At 47.3% G+C, this 22,840-nt stretch overlaps 1 protein-coding gene and 1 pseudogene across 3 annotated transcripts in view; one reads left to right on the top strand and one right to left on the bottom strand.

Annotated features, from left to right (window-relative positions):
• Tbc1d1 (TBC1 domain family member 1) overlaps positions 1 to 22,840 on the top strand; it is a 214,367-nt gene that overhangs the window by 54,079 nt on the left and 137,448 nt on the right. The window contains exon 1 of one of the 3 annotated variants that reach the window (XM_045130257.1): positions 8,519 to 8,617. The exons of the other annotated variants lie outside the window; for them this stretch is intronic. Coding sequence (XP_044986192.1) covers positions 8,588 to 8,617 — 30 coding nt within the window. The 5' untranslated portion in view covers positions 8,519 to 8,587. Of the gene's footprint in view, positions 1 to 8,518; positions 8,618 to 22,840 lie in introns of those variants that run through there. 3 annotated transcript variants of the gene reach the window in all.
• Positions 10,654 to 12,099, bottom strand: LOC123453310 (annotated as a pseudogene).

Here is a 22,840-nt window from a genome sequence, read left to right as displayed (position 1 = left end):
CCGAGCCTCGAACCGGGGTCCTTAGGCTTCACAGGCAAGCGCTTAACCTCTAAGCCATCTCTCCAGCCCTCTCTCTTTCTTTTGAGGCAGGGTCTCACCCTATCCCAGGCTGGCCTCAAGCTGTCAGCAAACCCCCTACCTTAGCATCCTGTGCTTGGATTAAAGTTGTGTGTCACCATGTCTTATTAGCCCTTCTTCCTCTGCAGCCTGGAGTGACTTTTCTTTCTTGGTGGGAATACCCCAAAGCATCACCTTTTCCATGGTATTTTCCAGTCTTTCCTGCTCATGCTTCCTGCCACTTTTTATACGCCTTGAGGGCAGGATTGGCATCTGACTCACTCTCCTTGGTTCCTGCAAGGACTCTGCCTTACAGTATATATGCTAATGAATATTCATATTTGGGAGCTGAATCCATTCCTGAGCAGTTGCCCAGGGGTTCTGATTCACTGCAACTCAGTTGGATTTTCTTGTGGAGTTGGGATTACAATGGGCCCATTTTTAGCCAGGGCTTGCGGCAGGCAGGAGCTCGCAGGCTGAGTGAGGTCATGTCTTCATATGGGCTCCCTTGCCTCCCTGCCCTCCTCCTTTGAGCTGGAGGCTTGCAGCCTGTCTGCCCTCACCTCCTGAACTCTGGGTACTTCCGGTCTCTGCTTCTTGTTCCTTCTCAAAGGAGGAACTTGGCACAAAAGCTGGGCAGGAGAGTCTGGGCTTGTTGGGGGAAGGAATGGTCAGGCTTAGTAGGAATGCTTTGTCCCGTTCCTAAGGTCTGCCACCTTTGAAACCCTCCCTTAGTGTTCAGGAAAACTGAGAGGGGAGGAGCGGCGTCAGTGATCTGTGAACATCTTGAAGGGGTGGAGAGGTGGCTCAGTGGTTAAAGGCACTTGTCTGCAAAGCCTGCAGGTCCAGGTTCAAGTCCCCTGTACCCACGTAAAGCCAGATGCACAAAGTGACACATGCATCTGGGGATTATTTGCAGTGGCCTGATGTCCTGACACACTCATTCTCTCTCTCCCTCTCTCCTCTCTTTTTCTGAAATGCATAGTTTGTTTTTTTTTTAAAGAAAGTCATGGACTGAAGAGATGGCTTATTGGTTAAGGCACGTACCGGCAGAGCCAAAGGATCTAGGTTATATTCCCCGGTAACCACATAAAGCCAGATGCACACACACACACACAAATTCACTTCAAAAGGCAGCAGTCCTGGATTTTCTGTGGTGACAGTAGTGTCACATGTAGAGGTCTGCAGTGTCAGACGCATGGACCACTTTGTGCATATGGCTTATGTGAGTATTGGGAATTGAACCTGGGTTCTGTGGCCTTGCAGGCAAGCACCTTAACCACTAAGCCATCCGTCCAGCCCACATAGAGTCTTTTCGTGGGGGAATACAGTGTCTTGGGAAAGAGACATTGCTCAGATGGGAGGAAAGGTAGTATTTTAAGGTAAATTGTCCTTTGAATGTAGGAGCAGTTAGTTGATTGTCTGACGTTAGCAATTTCCCTTTAATGAAATTGTAGACTATAACACAGAATTTCTTTGTGCCTTGTGACTGTTAAGTTACATGCTGCCAGTAAACTAAAAAAGGGCCTTTCACGTATGTTTCTCAAAATACTTGGTGTTAAAGTTCCAGAAGTTACTGTGAAGTTCACTGTAAAAGCCTCTACCTTCCCATGAAAGGAGTGATTCTGCCCGTTCTTGGCACAGGCTGGGAGACATAGCTCAAAAGGAGAATTCTGTGAGTCTCCTTTTTTATATCTTTAAGTACATGAACTTAAGGTTAAGTTCAAATTAGAATTGCCTGAGCCTGCACCCTGGATTCATCATTATTCATTCATTCATTCAGACAGACAGACAGACAGACAGACGTATAGACATAGAGGTCTGAGTCTACGTTTAAACAATGAAGCCTGTTCCAATTTCACCCATCTATACTTTCTTCTTATAGCTGTTATAGTCAGGATTTGGTCATAGTTCACTTGTTCCTCCTCTCCCCACCCGCCCCCCCGCCCTCAGGATTTTACTCTAGCCCAGGCTGACCTGGAATAATTCACTATGTAGTCTCAGGGTGGCCTTGAACTCATGGCGATCCTCCTACCTTTGCCTCCTGAGTGCTGGGATTAAAGGTTGTTTTCTCATTTAAAAAATATTTTTATTTAGGGATGCAGAGATGGCTTAGTGGTTAAGCGCTTGCCTGTGAAGCCTAAGGACCCCAGTTCGAGGCTTGATTTCCCCAGGACCCACGTTAGCCAGATGCACAAGGGGGCGCACGCGTCTGGAGTTGGTTTGCAGTGGCTGGAGGCCCTGGAGTGCCCATTCTCTCTCTGTCTGTCACTTTCAAATAAATAAATAAAAATTAAAAAGTCTTTAAAAATATTTTAATTTATATTTTTATATTTTTATTTGCCAGTAGAGAGAAAGGGAGAGCGTATGGGCACCCCAGGGCTTACCTCGAAAACCCCCCCCCAAAAAAAAACCCACACTGATATCAATGAATGTCATAGTAGTGCTTCTCAAACTTTAATGTAAGCTAGTGTTTGGGTGTGTCTAGCTGCCTGCTGTCCTTACAACATAACCCACACAGGAGACTTCCATAGCCTCAAAACGTATGGACTTCCTCCCACCCATAAACAAACAGCCACTGCTACCATCTAATCCAATCCAGTCTGACACCACCTGCAGACAGTGTCAAGTCCCATAGGTTGGAGCCTGTGGTGATGTGAATGCAGACTGTCCCCCGTCGCCTCATGTGCTTGTGATTGAGCCTCATACTTCCTGCCCAGCTCGTGCAGCCTTTGGTGACCCTTGAGTGAGAAGGCGTGTCACCGGGGATGGGCCTTGGTGCGTTATGGCTCAGCCCTACTTGTCACACTGAACTTTCCCTCTCCTTCCTCCCCGCTGCCAAGGTGGTGTGACACCCACCTGTCCTCTCCTTCTTCCAAGCTTTCCCACCATGATGAAACGGCCTCTTGAAAGCACAAGCTGAAGACAACCCCTTTCCTTTTGTAAGCTGCTTCTGGTTGGGTACTCTGTCTCAGCAATGAGATAATGAGAGGGACTCAACTGGGAAGACCACTACCCTTCCTCAGATGCAGGTCCAGGTTGGTTTGCCTGTGTGATTTCTTCCCTCCCTCCCTCCCTCTCTTCCTTCCTTCCTTTCTTTCCTTTTGTTCTTTCTTCTTTCTTTTCCTCCCTTCCTCTCTCATTTTCTTTTGGCTCTTCTCTTCCCTCCCTTCCCTCCTTCCTTCCTACTTTCTTTTCTTTTTTTTTCTTTCTTATTTTTATTTATTTGAAAGCGATGGACAGAGAGAGAGAAAGAGGTAGATAGATAGAGAGAGAGAATGGGCATGCCAGGGCTTCCAGCCACTGCAAACGAACTCCGGACGTGTGCGCCCCCTTGTGCATCTGGCTAATCTGGGTCCTGGGGAAACGAGCCTCGAACCGGGATCCTTAGGCTTCACAGGCAAGTGCTTAACTGCTAAGCCATCTCTCCAGCCCACCTTCCTACTTTCTTTCTTTTGTTCTTTCTTTCTTCCCTTCTTCCTTTCTTCTCTCTCATTTTCTTTTGTCTCTTCTCTTTCCCTCCCTCCTTCCTTTCATCTTCCTTCCTTTCTTCCCTTCTTTCTTTTCCTCCCTTCTTCCCTCCCTCTCTCTCTCATTCTCTTCTGCTCTTCTCTTCCCTGGCTTTCTTTTTCTTTCTCTCTTTCTTTATTTCTCTCTCTCTCTCTTTCTCTCCCTCCCTTCCTTTCTTGGGTCCTCTCAGTGTGTAATCCAGGCTGGCTGTGACTTGGGATGCTCCTGCCTCAGCATCGTGAGTGCTAGGACCACAGGTGTGTGCCACCGTGCCTGACTTAGTTTACCTGTGCTCCTGACCCACTTTCTACAAACTCCCCCAGTCCCCTCCTTGCATTGGGTTCATTTGCTCTAGTGGCTTGGAGAACTCAAGGAACACAGTGAGCAGTTTCTTGTAAAAGATTTTATAGAGCATACAGGTGGGATGTGCAGGGTGAGATATTGGGGGGCAGACGTGGAGCCCCTTGCCCCTGTAGCACACTGCTCTCCTGGATCCTCCCACGTTCAGCTCTCTGAAACCTCGGAACCTCGTCCTTTGGGATCATGGAGCCCTCACTGGCATAGGTCCATCTACGTCACTGCTCCTCGTGATGTCTGTGTGCAGCGTTCCCCTGCTGGGATGTAGGGCAGGCCCCTCTGGCATGACCGAGGCTATGACCTGCTGTTGGACAGGAATAGACTGGATCAGAGACTTTGTTTCTGGCCAGGTCTGAGAAGAAAGATGAGGGAAGATTAGTTTCTGTGGCCAGCTCGGGGGAAGCAAAGTTCATTTCTTTGGCTGGTTTTCAGGAGGGTGTTATGAGGCAGGGACAGATGCCAAAGCACACGTATCATATGGTGCCAGGAATCACGGGAAAGCGAAGGTCCTGCATTTCTTCTTCAGGGGTAGCTTGGGGGCGCTGGATAGGGTCTCACTCTAAGCCAGGCTGCCTCCAGTCTCGCTGCAGTCCCTGTATCTCAGCCTCTGGAGTGTGAGTGAGTGTGGGAATAAAGTTGTGAAATGCAACACTGGCTCTAGATTCTGCTTTTTTTTTTAAAGTAGTCAGATGTGGTGGTGCGTGCCTTTGTTTATTTTTATTTGTTTATTATTATTTTATTATTATTATTTCTTTATTTATTTGACAGTGAGAGAGAGAGAAAGAATGGGCAGCCAGGGCCTCTAGCTACTTTAAAGGAACTCCAGACACATGTGCCCCCTTGTGTATCTGGCTTGGGTGTGTCCTGGGGAATCGAGCCTCAAACTGGGGTCCTTAGGCTTCACAGGCAAGCACTTAACTGCTAAGCCATCTCTCCAGCCCAATATTTTATTTATTTGTTTATGAGGGAGAAAGAGGCACGTCAGGGCCTCTAGCCACTACATACGAACTTCAGAAACATGTGCCCCCTTGTGCCTCTGGCTTACATGGGTCCTGGGGAATCGAACCTGGGTCCTTAGGCTTCGCAGGCCAATTCCGTACCACTGAGCCATTTCCCCAGTCCCCTAGGTCCTGCATTTGTAGGGAATTGACAGTTGATGTTTGTGCTGTTGGTCCCCGGACACACCTTGAGTGGACAGGCTTAGAAGAGAAGGGATCTCCCTTTAATGAGCCGCTCAGCTTGCTCAGAAAGTGGTGTGCTGATAGCTTCAGCTAAGTGGCTGTGGCACGCCGGGCTTCTTCTCTGTGACCTTCAGGGAACAGCACTACTTAAAGAAGGAGGGCACAGTGCCTCCCTAAGATGTGCCCAAGGCCCCTCGCAGTACCCTGGGCCTTGGAGTGACCACTCTGGATTTTCCCTGTGCCTTTGTGGTTTGTGTTCTCAGGAAGGGGGCGGGTGTCCACTCTGCCCCCAATCCTTTCCTGTTTCTTATCATGCCCTTGTGTTTTCTCCCTAAATACAGCTCCGACATTTCTTTGTATTAAGGAATCAAAGGCAAATGTGCTGGGTAGTGAATTTAACAATATGTCTGACTCAGGTGTACCCCAGAAACTTACGTGTTCTTTTATTATTTTGGTTGTTTTTCAAGGTAGGGTCTCCCTCTACCCAGGCTGGCCCGGAATTCACTGTGTAGTTTCAGGGTGGCTTCAAACTCATGGCGATGCTCCTACCTCTGCCCTATGCGTGCTGGGATTAAAGGCATATGCCACCACACACAGCCTAAGTTGTGTTTTTTTAATTTATTAATACTTTAATTTTTATTTAATTGAGTAGAAGGAAGAGAAACACAGTGAGAAAGTGAGAATATGGGTGTGCCAGGGCCTCCAGCCACTGAAAACCAACAAAAGATGCATTGGCACCTTGTGCATCTGCCTTCTGTGGGTCCTGAAGAATCAAACCTGGGTCCTTTGGCTTTTCAGGCAAGTGCACTAACCACTAAGCCATCTCTCCAGCCCAACTTATGTGTTCTGAGGGCTAGGACCCCAGCTGGTGACAGGCTGGGAATTGAAGCCTCCCGGAGGCAGTGTATTATTTGGGGCAGGCTTATGGGTATCACAGCCAGCTTCCCCTTGCCAGTGTTTGACACACTCTCCTGATGCTGTTGTCCACCTTATGTTGGCCAGTGGGTGATGTCCACTGTCTGCTCATGTCTCATTTTTCCCTGTCATCATTGAGCTTCCCCTGAAGTCTGTAAGCCAAAATAAACCTTTCTCCCACAAGCTGCTCTTAGTTAGCTGTTTTCTGCCAGCAACACAAAGTTGTCTGAAAAAATGACTAACTTCTCTTTTGGACATGGAGGTGTTGGGGGATCCCAGCTGAGCAGCTCTGTGAAGACCAGCAAGACATGGTCCATATCCCACAGGCCTTGACAGTTGGAACAATTCTTCATGAAGGCTTAGAGGTGGTTAATTAAACAAAATTAATTTTGAGGTAGGGTTCTCAGTCTAGCCCAGGCTGACCTGGAGTAACTCCCTCTGTAGTCTCAGGCTGGCCTTGAACTCACACCAATCCTCCTATCTGTGCCTCCAGAGTGCTGGGATTAAAGGCATGTGCTATCACGCCTGCCTTCTAGTCCCTTTCAAGTGTGGAATAAATGCAGTCCCAGCTAACAGCTTGATTGAAATTCAAGCAAAACCTTGAGTTTCAGACACCCAGCCTAGATGTTCCTGTTTATTTTTTTAAAATTTTTTATTATTTTTTGAGGAAGGGTCTCACTCTAGCCCAGGCTGACCTGGAATTCACTATGTAGTCTCAGGGTGGCCTCGAACTCACTGTGATCCTCCTACCTCTGTCTCCCAAGTTCTAGGATTCAAGGCGTGGGCCACCAAGGCTGGCTATTCCTGGGTTTTTGACCCACAGAAATTGTTATTGCATGCATCTCCATTTGGAGGTAGTTTGTTAGGTGATAATAAACAAGTAACATCAATGAAGATGTGATGTCATTTGGAGGATATCAAAATATCATGATGGGGCTGGAAAGATGGCTTGGTGGTTAAAGCACTTGCCTGCAATGCCTAAGGACCCAGGTTCGATTCTCCAGGCCCCATGTAAGCCAGATGCACATGGTGGTGCATGTATCTGGTGTTCGTCTGCAGTGGCTGGATGCGCTGGTGCACCCATTCTGTCTCACTCTCTCACTCACTCTCTCTCTTTCTGTCTCTAATAAATAAATAAAAATAAATTTAAAAAGTATCATGTTGTCTCACTGTGAAGATAATGCTCCCTTAATGTCACAACAGTAGATTTTGTGGGCTGGGCTGGCCAGCTGGCTAAGGAACTGTAAGTAAGTCTTTGTGACACATACATCCCATATCAGCCACTATAAACTTTGGACTTTTATTTATTTATTTATTTTTGGTCACTACGTGGAAGTCAGGAGCTTCTGCCTGGAAATTCACTTTAACCTTTGAGGCCATAAAATGACTACCCTGTCTCCTCATCTGGCCTAGAGAAAATGAATGACTTCAGTTCTGGGTCTGTCTGTCTTTGTAGGTGGATTTTTACCACCAGGTAGCTGGAAGCTCAGGTCTTTTGCCACTACCCTAACCCATTCCACTCTTCCGTAGCTGGGTGTTAGGAAGCCAGGAAAAGCACCTCTGGGCTGGAGAGATGGCTTAGCGGTTAAGGTGTTTGCCTGCAAAGCCAAGCATCCCGGTTCAATTTTCCAGGACCCAAGTAAGCCAGATGCACAAGGTGAGGGGGACACGCATGTATCTGGAGTTCGTTTTCAGTGGCTGGAGGCCCTGGTGTGCCCATTCTCTCTCTCTCTTGCTCTCTCAAACACACACACACACACACACACACACACACACACTTGCTCTCTCTATCTCTTTCAAGTAAATAAATAAATAAACTGTATTAAAAAAAAAGAAAAGCACCTCTGGTTACATAAACGTCTTAGAGGGCCAGGCAACAGTGGCCCTTTTGTTATCAGGGATCCGAGCAAAGTGAGGGTGGGGTGAGCCCTGGATAGTTGTCTGGCATGTCATGGTGTCCCCTGCAAGTCTGCGGGTTTTATTTTATTTATTTATTTTTTTCAAGGTAGGGTCTCAGTCTAGTCCAGGAGTCAGTGTGGCCTCGAACTCACCTCTGCTGGGATTAAGAGTGTGTGCACCATCCCTCTCCCCTCATCCCTGGGCAACTCTTCGGTTTTTAAACCTCACGGGCTGGGCGGGGAGACGTCTAAGATTTCTTCAAGTTGTGCAGAAAAAGAAAAAACAAAAACAAAAACAAAAACAAAAAGGCCCAGAGGCCTGGAAAGCCCCTGAGCTGCTCAAGTCAGCCGGGTTTTTCCTGAGCTTCCTGTAGGGGGCGACACCCAGCGCGTCCTAACTTCCCGCCGCGGGCCCGGTGGGCGTGGCTACTACTGACCACGCCCCCAGCTCCGCCCCTTCCTCTCCCGGCCGCCCGCGGGCGCCACCTCTCTCTGGGCGGCCGCGCGCGGGGACGAGCCGCCGCCGCCGCCTCCTCGGCCGCCGCCACCGCCGGGAAGGATGCCCGCGCCCCGCCGCGCCCCGAGCCCGGCCCCGGCCGCCCGCGGGCCCACGGGCCGGAGCAGCCTGTGAGCGGAGCCGGCGGGCGAGGAGCCGCCGCCCGGGCGGCGATGTCACCGTTGTTCAGCTGGGTGGCCAAGGTAGGCGGTGTCGGGCGCGGGGCGGGCGCCCTGGAGCGCGGCTCCCGCGGCCGGCCGGGGCTCGCGGTGGGGGTCTCGGGCCGTCCAACCGCCGGTTCCTCCACGAATCCTGCCGCCCCGGGGGCCGACCGCCCGTTTTCCCACAGGGGGACGCCCGGCGCGACCTCCCCCGAGCGTGGGCGCTGGCGGGCAGCCGCCGTGTCCCGGCGGGACCGCCCCCGACGCCCGCCCGGAGCCGCGCCTGTGCCCGGGAGGCTGGCATGGATGGTCGCTGGGGGAGCCCGGGGCCCGCACACGGTCTTAGCCCCGGGTTTTAAGAAAAAGGACCAGCTCTGACGTCTGCCTGTGAAGTGTAAACTGTTCTTTCCATTTCCATAAAGTTTCATGTCTCGCGGCGTGGTGGCGCTCTCAGGATCGCCACGAGTTCGAGACCAGCCTGGGCTTGTCCTCTGAGTATCCAGGTCAGCCCCTTGCTGGAGTGAGAGCCTTTTTCAAAGAAACAAAAAGTTTTATGTCTACAACTTGAGCCCTTTCAGAACTGTTACAAAGTCCGGGCACTTCCACTGCTGGGAATTGCTAGGGTGCCCTCCAGCCAGGTTACGCGTGATTGTTCCAGATGCCTGGGACCCCCAGGTGTGTGCGACAACCTTCCTCGTAGCCCTTAAAGACTCTTAGCAACACCCAGGGACACTCATCCTTTGTTGGGCTCTTGGTCTCTCCCACCCTCTCTGTATGGGGGGGGGCGACGGGCTGAATAATAAACATGTCTTGGAGAGAACTAGTCTCTTGACCCTTTACAAATACCAGCTAGGTGGGGGTTACATCTGCAGTTGTGATGTGATGCTTTTATAGTGTGTTTGTTTTTTTAAACTTAATTACATTTTTCCTAATACCTGCTTGTGGGCACATGTGGCTTCACCTGTAATTTAAGTGACAAGAAAGACGGGGAGGAACTAGCTAGCTCTAGTTCCGAGGCAGGCCCTGCGTAATAACCTTCCTTCTGCATCCCCATCAGAACCGCCTTCTGAAACAGCTGCTGTTGGAATGAGTTGGCTTATAAAAACAGTTTTGAGTCATTATAAGATTGTTTTGTCCACATTTTCTGGTTCGAAGGATCTTCATCTTTTAGATATAATAGTAAATCTTGAAAATATTAGTGCAATTTGAAAAGTGGTTTAGTGTGTTATGGGATTATACTCAATCTAGGTTGAGGAGTTGAGTTGCTTTTGTTATGCTTTTCTTAAAAATAAATTAGCTGGGTGTGGTGGCACACAAACTCAGGAGGCAGATGTAGGAGGATCGCTGTAAGCAATACCCTACCACAAGAAAAATCAACAAAAAAGTTTGCTATTATTCCTATTCTTTTTTTTTTTTTTGACGTAGGGTCTTGCTATAGTCCAGGGTGACCTGGAATTCACTCTAGTCCCGAGTTGTCCTGGAACTCCCATGATCCTCCCCTACCCCAGCTTCCCAAGGGCTTGCACTTATTTTTGGTCTTTCATATGTATGTATTATATTTTGATCACTTGTACCCCACTTTGCCTTCCTTCATCCCTCTCACTACACTCCTCATCCCTTAACCAGTGGCTGAGTCCGGGAAGAGAATGGCTCGTTCTCTCTGACAATCTTTAGTTGTCATTAGCTCATGCTGGAGGGGGGTGCTTGCGATGTGTCATCCTATTGTTGTACCTGTAAAGCCACATGTAGGGGGGTAGAAACTGAGACACCTGAGCTGTTTTGTTTCAGAAGCAGTAAGGGGTACATTTTAATATTTTTAAAATATTTTATTTAGTGATTGATTGATGGAGAGAGAGGCAGATAGAGACAATAGGTGTATCAGAGCCTCTAACCACTGCAAACTAACTTCCAATGCATGCACCACCCTGTGCATCTGGCTGTACATGGGTAATTGGGAATCACAGTCAGGTCCTTTGGCTTTGCAGGCAAGCACCTTAACTGCTAAGCCATCTCTCCAGCGGCGGAGTAAGTTTCAAAGATGGGCTATTTCTTTTTTTTTTTTTTTTTTTTTGAGAAAAGCCAGCATAAAGCACTTTTATTGCAATAATAAAACTTGAAACTCATGTGGTGCAGGGGATGGGGACAAAAGCAATAGTTTCTCTCACCAAATCACTACACAGGACAGGAGGGTGAAGTGGGAACAAGGGAGGAGAACCAGGAAACGGAGATCAGCAGAGAGCCAAGCATCAAAACCCAGGAGAGGCAGAAGCTGTGATGACCAGCATCATTTTCTTAGAGAACACTCAAGGATTTGTTGTGATGACTGGGCTTTCATTGGGTGTTAAGTCTACAAACAGCACCTTCAATTTAAACTTTCGACTAAAGTTCTTAATATTTAGAAAGTGGAGCTTGGATAGTTATGAGGTTACAAAAGCCCTGAAAATCCTTTAGAAAAAACATAGGATGAAAAAAAAAATAGGCCAGGTCATGAAGAAGGCTTCAGAGGTCCCTGCTGGCCCAGGGACAGATACCTGTAGTGTCCAACATCGCAGTGAAAGTGACCTGCTGTAAAAGGCAGTGGGTTTCAGGGGAGGGTGAGAGAAGCTGGTGGAGGCAAAGCCCTCTCCCTCCCTCCCCACTTCGGTTTGAGCAGGGCTTGGAATTTCACAGGACGTCTCTCACACGGAGAAGAGTTCAGCCCTCCACAGCGTCTCAAATCTGCTATGGCTTCACAGCGCAGCAGCAAGAATGTCTTAATATATAATAGATAAAATTTCATCCAAAAAATAAAATAAAATAAAAATTCTTGCAAACCCCACCCCCAACACCAATTCCTATTCTAAAGCTAACCCATTGTTTGTGTTGTTAATACTTGACAATATACTTAATTGGAAACCTAGATCCAAAAGACTGAAACTGAATCCTTCACCCCAAAACAAAATGAATAACTTGAGGTTGATGGCATCTAGTTCAGGTAAACACACATACAAGGGGAAAGGGAAGAGGACATGGGTGTCAGAAGCAAAGCCGAGTGAGGAACACATTCAGTCGGGTAGATGTCTATACAGAGTGTAGTGGGACATCGGGAACAGCTCCTCGCGGATTCCTGTGCGCGCGTCTGGAGTCACCGCATCCCTCCATGGCCAATCCATGTGTAGGGAGCTAAGAGAGGAGGCCACTGTTGTCATTCCAATTTCAGAAGCTCCACATCAAAGACGAGAGTGGCATGTGGTGGGATGATGCCTGGGTGCCTGGTGGCTCCATAGGCATAGTCTGGGGAAATAGTCAGTTTGGCTCTCTGACCCACACTCATCTGGGCCACCCCTTCTTCCCAGCCTCGGATCACCTCCTGCTTGCCTAGCATAAACTTAAAGGGCTTGTTTCTGTCCCTGGAGGAGTCAAATTTCTTTCCATCTTCAAGCATCCCGGTTTAATGCACCACGCAGGTCTGGCCGTGCTTCGGGAAGGTGCCCCCGCGCCTGCCTCGGGGGGCGGGAGGAGATGGTCTCCACCTGCACTCCCATGGCGGCCGCGGCGGACGCGGGGGCTATTTCTTTTTAAAAGCTGCTACTGTTAGTCTGTTTGTAGGTTTTATTTACTTTTCCAGACATATTTTATAAGTTGCTGTTCACTGTAGGAGTGAGGTAGATCTCTGTTTACTTTGCTACAGAGAGGACAGTGAAAACACCAGGGGCATTTCAGAAGCACCAAGGACCTTTGTGAAGATTGTCATTCTCCTCCAAATGGCAGGACTTCGGAGGAATTAAGGGGCTGAGCTGTGGACTGTGGGCCAGATTCCATTTTGAATCATGTTATTCCAGAATTACTGCTTTGTACACCTCAGAACACCAACAGCAAGAATTCATTCAGTGTTTTTGGTATAAATCTATAACTGTCACTTTTTTCCCCCCTGAGGTAGGGTCTCACTCTAGCCCAGGCTGACCTTGGAATTCACTATCTAATCTCAGGCTGGCCTCAAACTCACGAGGAACCTCCTACCTCTGCCTCCCAAGGACTGGGATTAAATTCGTGTGGCCCCATGTATTTGATTTTAAAATAACTCTTTAAGAGCACTCAAGTGACAAACATATGAGGCACGACACCTGCAACCCATGGCACCTGCCCCCCAGTCACTTAGCTGATTTATTTCCCATTTTGGCCTTTGCAACTGCAGCTCAGCACCTGGTAGGAAAAGAAAAAGGGGGGTGGGTGTGGACAGACAAAGAGAGACTCTTGAGAGAGCAGAAGTTGTTTTTCTTTGCTAAGCGTTGACTGTGTCCTGGGAGCAATTCCGTAATGAGTCAAGATGAAAGTTTTTTTTTAAATAATATTTTATTTCTTTAGATAGATAGAGAGAGAGGAAGAGGCACTGAGAAAGAGAATGTGTGCACCAGGGCCTCTAGCCTCTGCAAATGAACTCTAGACGCATGCGCCCCCTTGTGCATATGGCTTACATGGGTCCTCAGGAATCTAACTGGGGTCCTTAGGCTTCATAGGCAAATGCCTTAACTGCTAAGCCATCTCTCCAGCCCAAGATGGAAAGTTTTAATGAGATCTGTTATGGGGTGGGAGGGCGTGAAAGAAAGGCACACTTCTTTTTTTTTTTTTTTTTTTTTTTTTTTTTTCGAGGTAGGGTCTCACTCTAGCCCAGGCTGACCTGGAATTCACTATGGAGTCTCAGGGTGGCCTCGAACTCATGGCAGTCCTCCTACCTCTGCCTCCCGAGTGCTGGGATTAAAGGCGTGCACCACCATGCCTGGCTGGCACACTTCTTTTTAAAGTTTCATTTTCTTGAGGTGGGGTCTTGCTCTAGGCCAGAATGACCCGGAATTCATTCTGTAGTCTCAGGGTAGCCTTGAACTCAAGGGCATCCTCTTACCTCAGCCTCCCAAGTGCTGGGATTAAAGGCATGCACCTCAACACTCAGCTTAAAATACTACTTTTTAAAAAAATTCATTTCTTTGAGAGAGAAAGAAAGAAGCAAAGAGAGAATGGGTTCTAGAGCCTCTAGCCACTGCAAAGGAACTCTATACACGTGCACCACCTTGTACATCTGGCAGGGGCATTGAACCTGGGTCCTTTGATTTTGCAGGCAAGTGCTTTAACTGCTAAGCCATCTCTCTAGCCCCACCTTGTTTTTGAATAGGATTTTTCTTACTGTCTTTTTGCCACCTGAAAGGCTAGTCTGGGTGGGCTGAGAGCTTTGGGATTCTTTGGCCTTGACTCATTGCACTAGGCTTAGTGGGATACAGATGCCTGCGCCACTTTGCATCCAGCTTTCCCTGGGTGTTGGGGCCTGGACGTGGGTCAACAGGCTTGCAGCCGTTAACACCTAAGCCATCTCTCCTGTCTCTCCACTCCTTATGTTCATTGAGGAGGTGTTTGTTGGGTACTGTCTCTGTACCCCTCAGAATTCATGCCCTGGAGGAATTGATTCACTTTGCATAACAGATTTATCCATTGAACAAACTACACATTGGGAGCTGGAGAGATGGTTCAGTGGTTAAGACGCTTGCTTGCAAAGCCTGACTACCCAGGTTCAATTTCCCAATAACCACATAAAGGCAGATGCACAAAGTAGTGCATGCATCTGCAGTTTGTTTGCAGCAGGTAAAGGCCCTGGCACACCTAATGTCTTTGTCAGTCTCTCTCTACTTGCAAATAAATAAATAAAAGCATTTAAAAAACTCCATTGACATTTTGTAAGGCATATATTTAAAAATACAACAGGGAAGGAATGATGGTTTTGAAACATAATTGATCACTAATTAATATTTTATGTAAAACCACGATTCCATTTCCATTTTGATCCTCTAGGTGGATTTCTCACCATCATTCATTCAATAGGTCACTTCACAAGCATGCCGCACAGGCCTACCTCTCTGCCAGGCTGTGAGATGAGCTGGGTTTAGCCATGCAGAAGCAGCCCATGGCCCTGTTTTGAGGAGCTCAGATTCTGACCAGGGGAGACTGCAAAGCAGACAGATGGACAAGGGGGTTTCTGATGGTGCTTAGTGCAGGTGGGGGGCCATGTTACGTCTGAGTGGACAGTGGGCACCTGGCACACTCTGGGTCTGGAAGCAGGAAGAAGGCCCAGGATAGCCGGTGCAGAGGGGTGGGCTAAGGTGTGTAGAGGCCTCTGGCCCTCTGGGTGGTGGCTCTGAGCACCGTTTCGGTTTGCTTTTACAGTGGGAAGTGAGAGAAGAATGTGGGGGGGGGGGTCACGTTGGCTGCCGTGTACTTCGGACGCAAGCTGGGAGACGAGGCTGTTGTGGTTTTGTTAGAGGTGATGGCGGCTTGGACTTGGGGAGTGAGGAGGAACAATGGCTACCCATTTTCTTTATGGTTTAACTCTAGCACACCCTTTCTGGATCTCTCTCTGCTTGTTTTCATGTGCTTGCAAATGAATGAATACGAAAAAAAACCTCCAAAAGCAAAGGTCTCTTAATTGGGTATTTAGAAGACACGTTGAAGAAAACATTTGTATCATATACTTCGTTCACTTAAAAAAAAATGGGGCTGGAGAAGGTGCTTGCCTGCAAAGTCAAAGGACCCAGGTTCAACTCCCCAGGACCCACGTAAGCCAGATGCACAAACGGGTGCATGCATCTGGAGTTCGTTTGCAGTGGCTGGAGGTTCTGGAGTGCCCATTCTCTCTCTCTTTCTACCTGCCTATTTCTGTACCTCTCTCTCTCTCAAATAAATAGAAATAAAATAAAATAAATTGAATTTTCTGGGGCTGGCTCAATGTGTAAAATGCTTGCTGTACGGGTCCCCAGCACTCATATAAAATGCTGGGTTCAGTGGTGTGCACCCATAAGGTGGAGATGTATACAGAAAGAGCTGTGGGGCTTGCTGGCTAGCTTGTCTAGCCAAGTGAGTGACCTGGCAGGCTTACTGAATCCACACTCAGTAAGTTTGAATACTAATGTGTGCTCCCCATAGACTCAGGTATTTAAAATTTTTTTCTCTATTCATTTATTTGAAGCAGAGAGAGGGGAGAGAATGGGCAAACCAGGCACTCTTGCCACTGCAAATGAACTTCAGATACATGGGTCATTTTGGGCATCTGGCTTTATGTGGGTACAGAGGGATCAAACCAGGCAATCAGGCTTTGCAAGACAGTGTCTTTAACTCCTGAGCCATCCCTCCCGCCAGATCTAGGCATTTTTGAGTAAACTTCCTACGTAGGTCTTCAGCAGATAGATCCCTGCTGCAGAAGACCCGCTTGTTGTTGGTGGTTGGCAGTGGATCCGGCCCAATAGCCAGCTTGAGCTCTGGCCGTTCATGCTTGTGTGTTGGCTGCTGTCTCTGTGCTGTGGATCTGTGGAGTGAGCCAGCTTCTTCCACTGTGGTAGAGCGTGCCCTGGGATCTGTAAGCCTGAAATGAGCCCTTTCCTTCCAGAAGCTGCTTCTGGCCAGATGTTTGTCCCAGCAATGAGATGGTAAATAAATAATGCTGACTCCTCCTGTCTCAGTAAGGTGGAGAGTCGTAGAGGAGGACACTTGACATTGACCTTTGGCCTACACACACACACACCATGCAGATACCTACACACACACACACACACACACACACACTCCCATGGTGCACACATCACATACCAAAATATAAAACAATTGAACTTGTTCTGTGTTAACTACTCCTCTCAGCAAATTACAAATGCCTCTGGCCTTCACTCTTCAGTGGTTTTAACCCTGCCTCGTATACTGTTAGGGTGTTATTGAAACTGGAGATGAGACATCAGACACTATTTGTTAAAATGATTGATGCTTCCTTTTCTTAGGAAAAAACCCACCTTTGCTCAGAGCACGTGTGTATGCGTGCACGTGTGCCTGAGAGTGTGCGCAGAGATTTCCCAGACAGGCCTGCTTCGGCGCATGTGCTACCCACACCCCCACGGGAGTGCACAGCTGTCACTCACGGTGAGCGCTCCTTGGCACAGCTGGGTCACCCGGAGCTTACAGCTCCCGCTGGCATTACACTAGATGCACGGTGTGTCGTGACGTGTCTGCCATCTTTATCGTATGGAGCATTTTCATTCCTGTCCCAGTCCTTGTGCAGTGACACGTCTGCTGTCGTACTGTCTAGAACATTTTCATTGTTCTCAGTTTGTCGTGCTCGGTCATTTCTCTGTACACCTATAACCCTCAGGTGTCTTTTAACTCTCTGCAAAGAGAGTTTTGCCTGTAAAGAGTGTTATGTAGTGAGAGGAATACAGGTTTAATTTCATTTAGTGATACGCCTTCATATTCCACCCTTGTCTTTTTACAGCTTATTTCCTTTAAGTGCTGAAAAACACTCCATTACTTAAAGGATGCGGTTTTGACAATAACATGTCTCCCATAAGCCTGTGGATTTGACCACTTGGTCCCCAGCTGGTAGTGCTGTTTGGGAAGGCTGTGGAGCCTTTAAGGGGTGGAACCTTGTTTGAGGAAGTATCCCTGCAGGGTGGACTTTGAGGTTCACAGCCTGGCCTGGTTCCTGTTCATTCTCTGCTTCCTGGTTGGGGATGTGATGTGCCCCGCTGGGCTCCTGTCCATGCACCAGCACGGAAAGCATTCCCTTGGAAAGTAAGCTGACTAAAGAAGCTCCCCCCCCCCACGCTGTTTCCAGTGAGGTGTTTGATCACAGCAGTGGGCAAAAGAGCTGCCGTAGATGTTCTGTGGATGACCAGTTGACTTGTGCTAGAAGGAGACCTTAGTTGTTTCCAAGTATTGGCAGCTTTGAATACAATTACTGTGACCATCTATGTATCGGCTTTTCTGTGGACATATTTTCACCTTGTCTTTGTACACCGCATGGAGCACTCTGTCCAAGTCATACAGTAAGAATATGCTTAGTTTTTTATTTTTAATATTTATCTAGGGGCTGGAGAGGTGGCTTAGTGGTTAAGTGCTTGCCTGTGAAGCCTAAGGACCCTCATTCAAGGCTCAGTTTCCCAGGACCCACATTAGCCAAATGTACAAGGGGGCACATATATCTGGAGCTCATTTGCAGTGACTGGAATCCCTGGCGGACCCATTCTTTCTCTTTCTTTCTCTCTCTGTCACTCTCAAGTAAATAAATAAAACAAAAAACATTAAAAATAAATTTAAGAGAGACAGAGAAAGTGAGACAAAGAGGCAGAGAGAATGGGCACACCAAGGCCTCTCACCACTGCAGACAAGTGCCAGGTGCATGTGCCACCTTGTGCATCTGCCTTACGTGGGTATTGGGGAATAGCACCTGGGTTCTTAGGCTTCGTAGGCAAGCACCTTAACCACTAAACCATCTCTCCAGCCTGTTTGCTTAGCTTTGAAAGAAGCTGCCAAACTGTCTTCTACCCCATGTACCCCTGTGCATTTCCACCAGCAATGAGTGGCAGTTCTTCATGCTGTGTGTTCTCACCAGCATTTGAATCTTGGCAAATTTTTTATTGTTGTTATTTTTTTTTTAAGTTTTAAAATTATTTATTTTCAAACAAAGAGATAAGGGGAGGGAAGAGAATGGGTGCAGCAGGGCCTCTAGCTGCTATTGCAGACGAACTCCAGATGCATGCACCACTTTGTGCATCTTGGCTTTACGTGGATACTGGGGAATCGAACCTGGGGTTGTTAGGCTCTGCAGGTAAGTCTGTATCTGCTGAGCTATCTCTCCAGCCCCCGTTATTGTTATTTCTTCTGAAACAGCTGAAGACATCATTTACGGCACACAACTAAGAACTTATCCCAGGGTGCCGCAAGTCCATCTGACCAACATTGTTTGGGTTTTAACCAAGGAAGGACTCTGAGGGGTGGTCTTGGCCATGAGATGGTGATGAAACTTCTAGATTCACTGAGAAATTATCAACAGTAGCATGCTGTCCTAAAGCTTGTGCCAGTGTCTCCAGCCTTGGGCATTCCTGTCTTTGCAGGCCCGGTGGGTGCACAGGCTCCATTCATTCCCGGGACGCCTGCCTCATCTTTCCTGTGTACACTTCCAATTGCACGTTTGCTGCTTCCTCTGCTTTGCTCATGACACAGAAGTTTCTAGGAGGAAGAGGGTACTGAGGCTGAGAGTTGGGTTTTAGTAATTATAGGAATGAAGTAATGTCTCGGGGCTGTTTTAGTTTGTATTTTCTGACTGTCATGTAATTAATTTAAGGAGAAGAAATAATGTTGTCTTTTGAATTCTATACAGTGATATTTGTGAACGTGGAAAAAACCTACAAAGATAATAATAGCAAATAACTTCCTTAATTTTTGTGTACTTTGTTGTTGTTTTCCCTAAAATTATTTTTGTATTTGCCATGTGTAATAGTGAGATAAGAGTCATGTGCTCTGCTTACTTACTTTGAACTTGGGTAAGTTAATTTTTTATTTTTTTGAGGTAGGGCCTCACTCTAGCCCAGGCTGACCTGGAATTCCCTGTGGAGTCTCAGGGTGGCCTTGAACTCATGGCAATCCTCCTACCTCTGCCTCCTGAGTGCTGGGATTAAAGGCATGCGCCACCATGCCCGGCTTGGCTAAGTTGATTTTGCTAAGCCTGTTTTCTCATCTATAAAATTTAACCTGATACTTAAGGTTTTGGTATTCCTTTTTTTTTTTTTTTTTTTTTTTTGGTAAGTAACTTTATCCTGTGCCATCTTTCCAGCTCAGTATTTCTTTTTATAAATGACAGAGTAATGTCAAAATGTGCTTATGAAAGCCTGAGGAAAACTTCCTGGCAGAACAGGGCAGTGGAAGTCCGAGGCTGTTACATGGTGATGTTATGTGCTGTGGGGACCGAGATGAGAAGGCACTCCAAGCCTTCTTGCTTCTTGCTGTCTAATGGGGAGAGGAGACCCGTGACAACTGCTGAACTATTATATTGTGACTCTTGCTGTTGCAGAGAGAATCAGGTAGCCAGCCAGGGCCCTGGGGAGGAGGTGAGGGTGAGTGAAGTCTGTAGAAAAGGGCAGGTGTTGATCATGATGCAGCTGGTTTTGAGAATAATAGGTATTCTGCTAATTTTTAGCATGTTTCAGAATTATTTGGGTTATTTTCTAACTGCTTTTTTTTTTTTTTTTTTTTTTTTGCATGCATGTATGTGTGTGTGTGTATGGATGTTTGCATGAATGTTGAGATCAGCTTCTGGTTTTTGGGACAAACACCCAACCAGACACAGCTTATGGGAAGAAAGGATTTCTTTCAGGATTACAAATTCCAAGGGCACTCCATCAGTCTTGGAAGAAGCTGGCTCACTTCCATAGATGTAAGTAGAAAGATACCACCAACAGCCAGAGCTCCAGACTATTCTTTTCCCACTTTAGGAATGGACTCCAAGATCCACTCCCCGTGACACCTTCTCTAGCTAGGCTGTGGGACGCTTGTTATATAAGTTCACTTCTACCATTTGTGTGTGTGTGTATGTGTGTGAATATGTGTGTGTGTACGCACATGTAGAAGCCCGAGGTCAACACTGGGAGTTTTGCTCCATTGCTCTCCACCATATTGGTGACAGGCTCTCTCATGACGCTACAATTCACCAATTTGGCTATGCTAGCTAGCTAGTGCGCCTCAGGGATCCCCTGTCTCTGCTTCTCCAGTGCTGGGATCATGGCATGGCCCACCTGCCCATGTGAAGTGTGCAGGACATATGAACTTTATGTGGGTGCAAGGGAGACGACTCAGGTCCTCTGCTTTCATCACAGTTACCTTATTTCCCTACTGAGCCATTTTCCTGGCTCTTGTCTTGTTTTAGATACCAGTCATTTAAAAAAAACTATATTTATTTATTTATTTATTTGAGAGAGAGTTGGGGGGGGGAGAGAGAATGGGTGCACCAGGGTCTTCATTCACTGCAAATGAACTCCAGGTACATGTGCCCCTTTGTGCATCTGGCTCGTGTGGGTCCTGAAGAGTGGAACCGGGATCCTTTGGCTTTGCAGGCAAATGCCTTAACCGCTAAGCCATCTCTCCAGCCCAAGACCAGTCATTTTTAATCTTGAAGAAGGCATATTAACCAAATCACTGGGACTCAGGGAGATCAGAATTAAATGACCCTTTTTAAAAAAAATCTTAAAAAATTTTCCCTTTATTTATTACTTTTTTTATTAACAACTTCCATGATTACAAACAATTTCCCATGGTAATACGCTCACTCTCCCCACTTTCCCCTTTGAAACTCCATTCTCCATCATGTCCCTTCACCCCTGTCAGTCTCTGTTTTTTGGTTTTTCAAGACAGGGTCTCGCAGTAGCATAGGCTAACCTGGAATTGACTATGTAGTCTCAGGGTGGTCTCAAACTCACAGTGATCCACCTACCTCTGCTTCCAGAGTGCTGGGATTAAAGGTGTGCGCCACTACACCCAGCTTAATCAGTCTCTTTTATTTTGATGTCATGATCTTTTCCTCCTATTATGATGGTCTTGTGTAGGTAGTGTCAGGCACTGTGAGGTCATGGATATCCAGGCCATTTTGTGTCTGGAGGGGCACATTGCAGATGAGTCCTACCCTTCCTTTGGCTCTTACATTCTTTCCACCACCTCTTCCACAATGAACCCTGAGCCTTGGGAGGTATGATAGAGATATTGCAGTGCTGAGCACTCCTCTGTCACTTCTCAGCACCATGATGCCTTCTGAGTCATCCCAAGGTCACTGTCATCTGAAAAGAGAAGGTTCTCTACCACAAGTGAGAGTATCACTAATATATGGGTATGAACATTAAGAGAAGTGCTTACTGGGAAGTTTGATGAGCATAGTATATACATATGTAGCCAGCCAGCAGCAGGCGTTACAGCCCTACGGCTCATGACTACTTGTGTTGTAGGTTTTCAGTATCAGGGATGTATTCCCTCCCATGGAGCGGGCCTCCAGTCCAATTAGAGGGCATTTGGTTTCTACCATGACAGATGTACCACTATTGTACCCGTTGGCTCATTTATATCTCTGTTCTAGCTTACTGGTCTCTGCTGAGTTTTCTTCCTATTCACACAGCTTCCACTATAATTCCATTTGTTTTCTGCATAAAGAAATGGACACCCAGAACAGTGAAGAACTTGGTTTTTTTTTTTTTTGTTCATAAGCTCCTGCAGCTAGTGTGCAGCAGCACTGAAACCCGAATACCTTGGGTTCTGATTATTGCAGACCTTGCCTTGCTGATTTGTTGGCACTCTGTCTCAAAATGTTCTAACGTGGGCTGGAAAGATGGCTTAGTGGCTAAGCGCTTGCCTATGAAGTCTAAGGAGCCTGGTTTGAGGCTCGACTCCCCAGGACCCACGTTAGCCAGATGTACTAGGGGACACACGCATCTGGAGTTCTTTTGCAGTGGCTGGAGGCCTGGCGCGCCCATTCTCTTTCTTTCTCTTTCTCTCTCTGCCTCTTTCTCTCTCTGTCTGTCACTCTCAAATAAATAAATATATAAGCAAAAAATATTTAAAAAATGTTCTAATGTGACAAGCAGGGCTGGAGAGATGGTTTAGTGGTTAAGGCGCTTGCCTGCAAAGTCTAAGAACCCAGGTTCGATTCCCCAGAACCCATGTAAGCCAGATGTACAAGGTGGCACTAGTGTCTGGAATTCATTTGTGGTGGCTAGAGGCCCTGGCTCACCCTTTCTCTCTTTCTAATAAATAAATAAAAATAAAATAAGCCGGGCGTGGTGGCGCACGCCTTTAATCCCAGCACTCGGGAGGCAGAGGTAGGAGGATCGCCGTGAGTTCAAGGCCACCCTGAGACTACAGAGTTAATTCCAGGTCAGCCTGGACCAGAGTGAGACCCTACCTCGAAAAACCAAAAAAAAAAAAAAAATAAAATAAAAAAATAAATAAAAATAAAATAAAATAAAAAAGAACAGAAAAGTGTACATGTCTTTGAGGTAATATAGTGTACTTCTTAATACTTTATTTCATCAGTTGAGAGTCTACCTACAAATTTCAGGTCCGTGTGGCCATAGAGAATGGTCAGGGGACGTGTGGGTAGTGGGCGTGGGTGAAGATCCTTTGACATGGGAAAGGTGTGGTAAACACAAGGTTCCCTTAGTGTGGAGGACCAGGCAGGCGTGACGTGTGCAGGACGAACACATGGCCTGAGCGTGTGTGCAGTGAAAGTGTTTGGAGTTGGGTGGGATCTCATCGTCCTCACACCCAGCTGCCCTGCTGGGACCCCCTATTCCACGTAGGTCTCTTTTGTCCAGGGAGGCATATGGGCGACTGTATATGCATCTCTAGTCGGAAACATGGATGTTGTCTGGAAAAATACTGCCTGCAGCGGGCATTAAGGAGGTGGGGAGATTTGGTTAGCATTTACATACCAACGAGTGTCGC

This window comes from Jaculus jaculus, chromosome 11 (assembly GCF_020740685.1).
Source record: "Jaculus jaculus isolate mJacJac1 chromosome 11, mJacJac1.mat.Y.cur, whole genome shotgun sequence".
Classification (NCBI taxonomy): domain Eukaryota; kingdom Metazoa; phylum Chordata; class Mammalia; order Rodentia; family Dipodidae; genus Jaculus; species Jaculus jaculus.
This window is presented reverse-complemented; position numbering and strand designations above follow the sequence as displayed.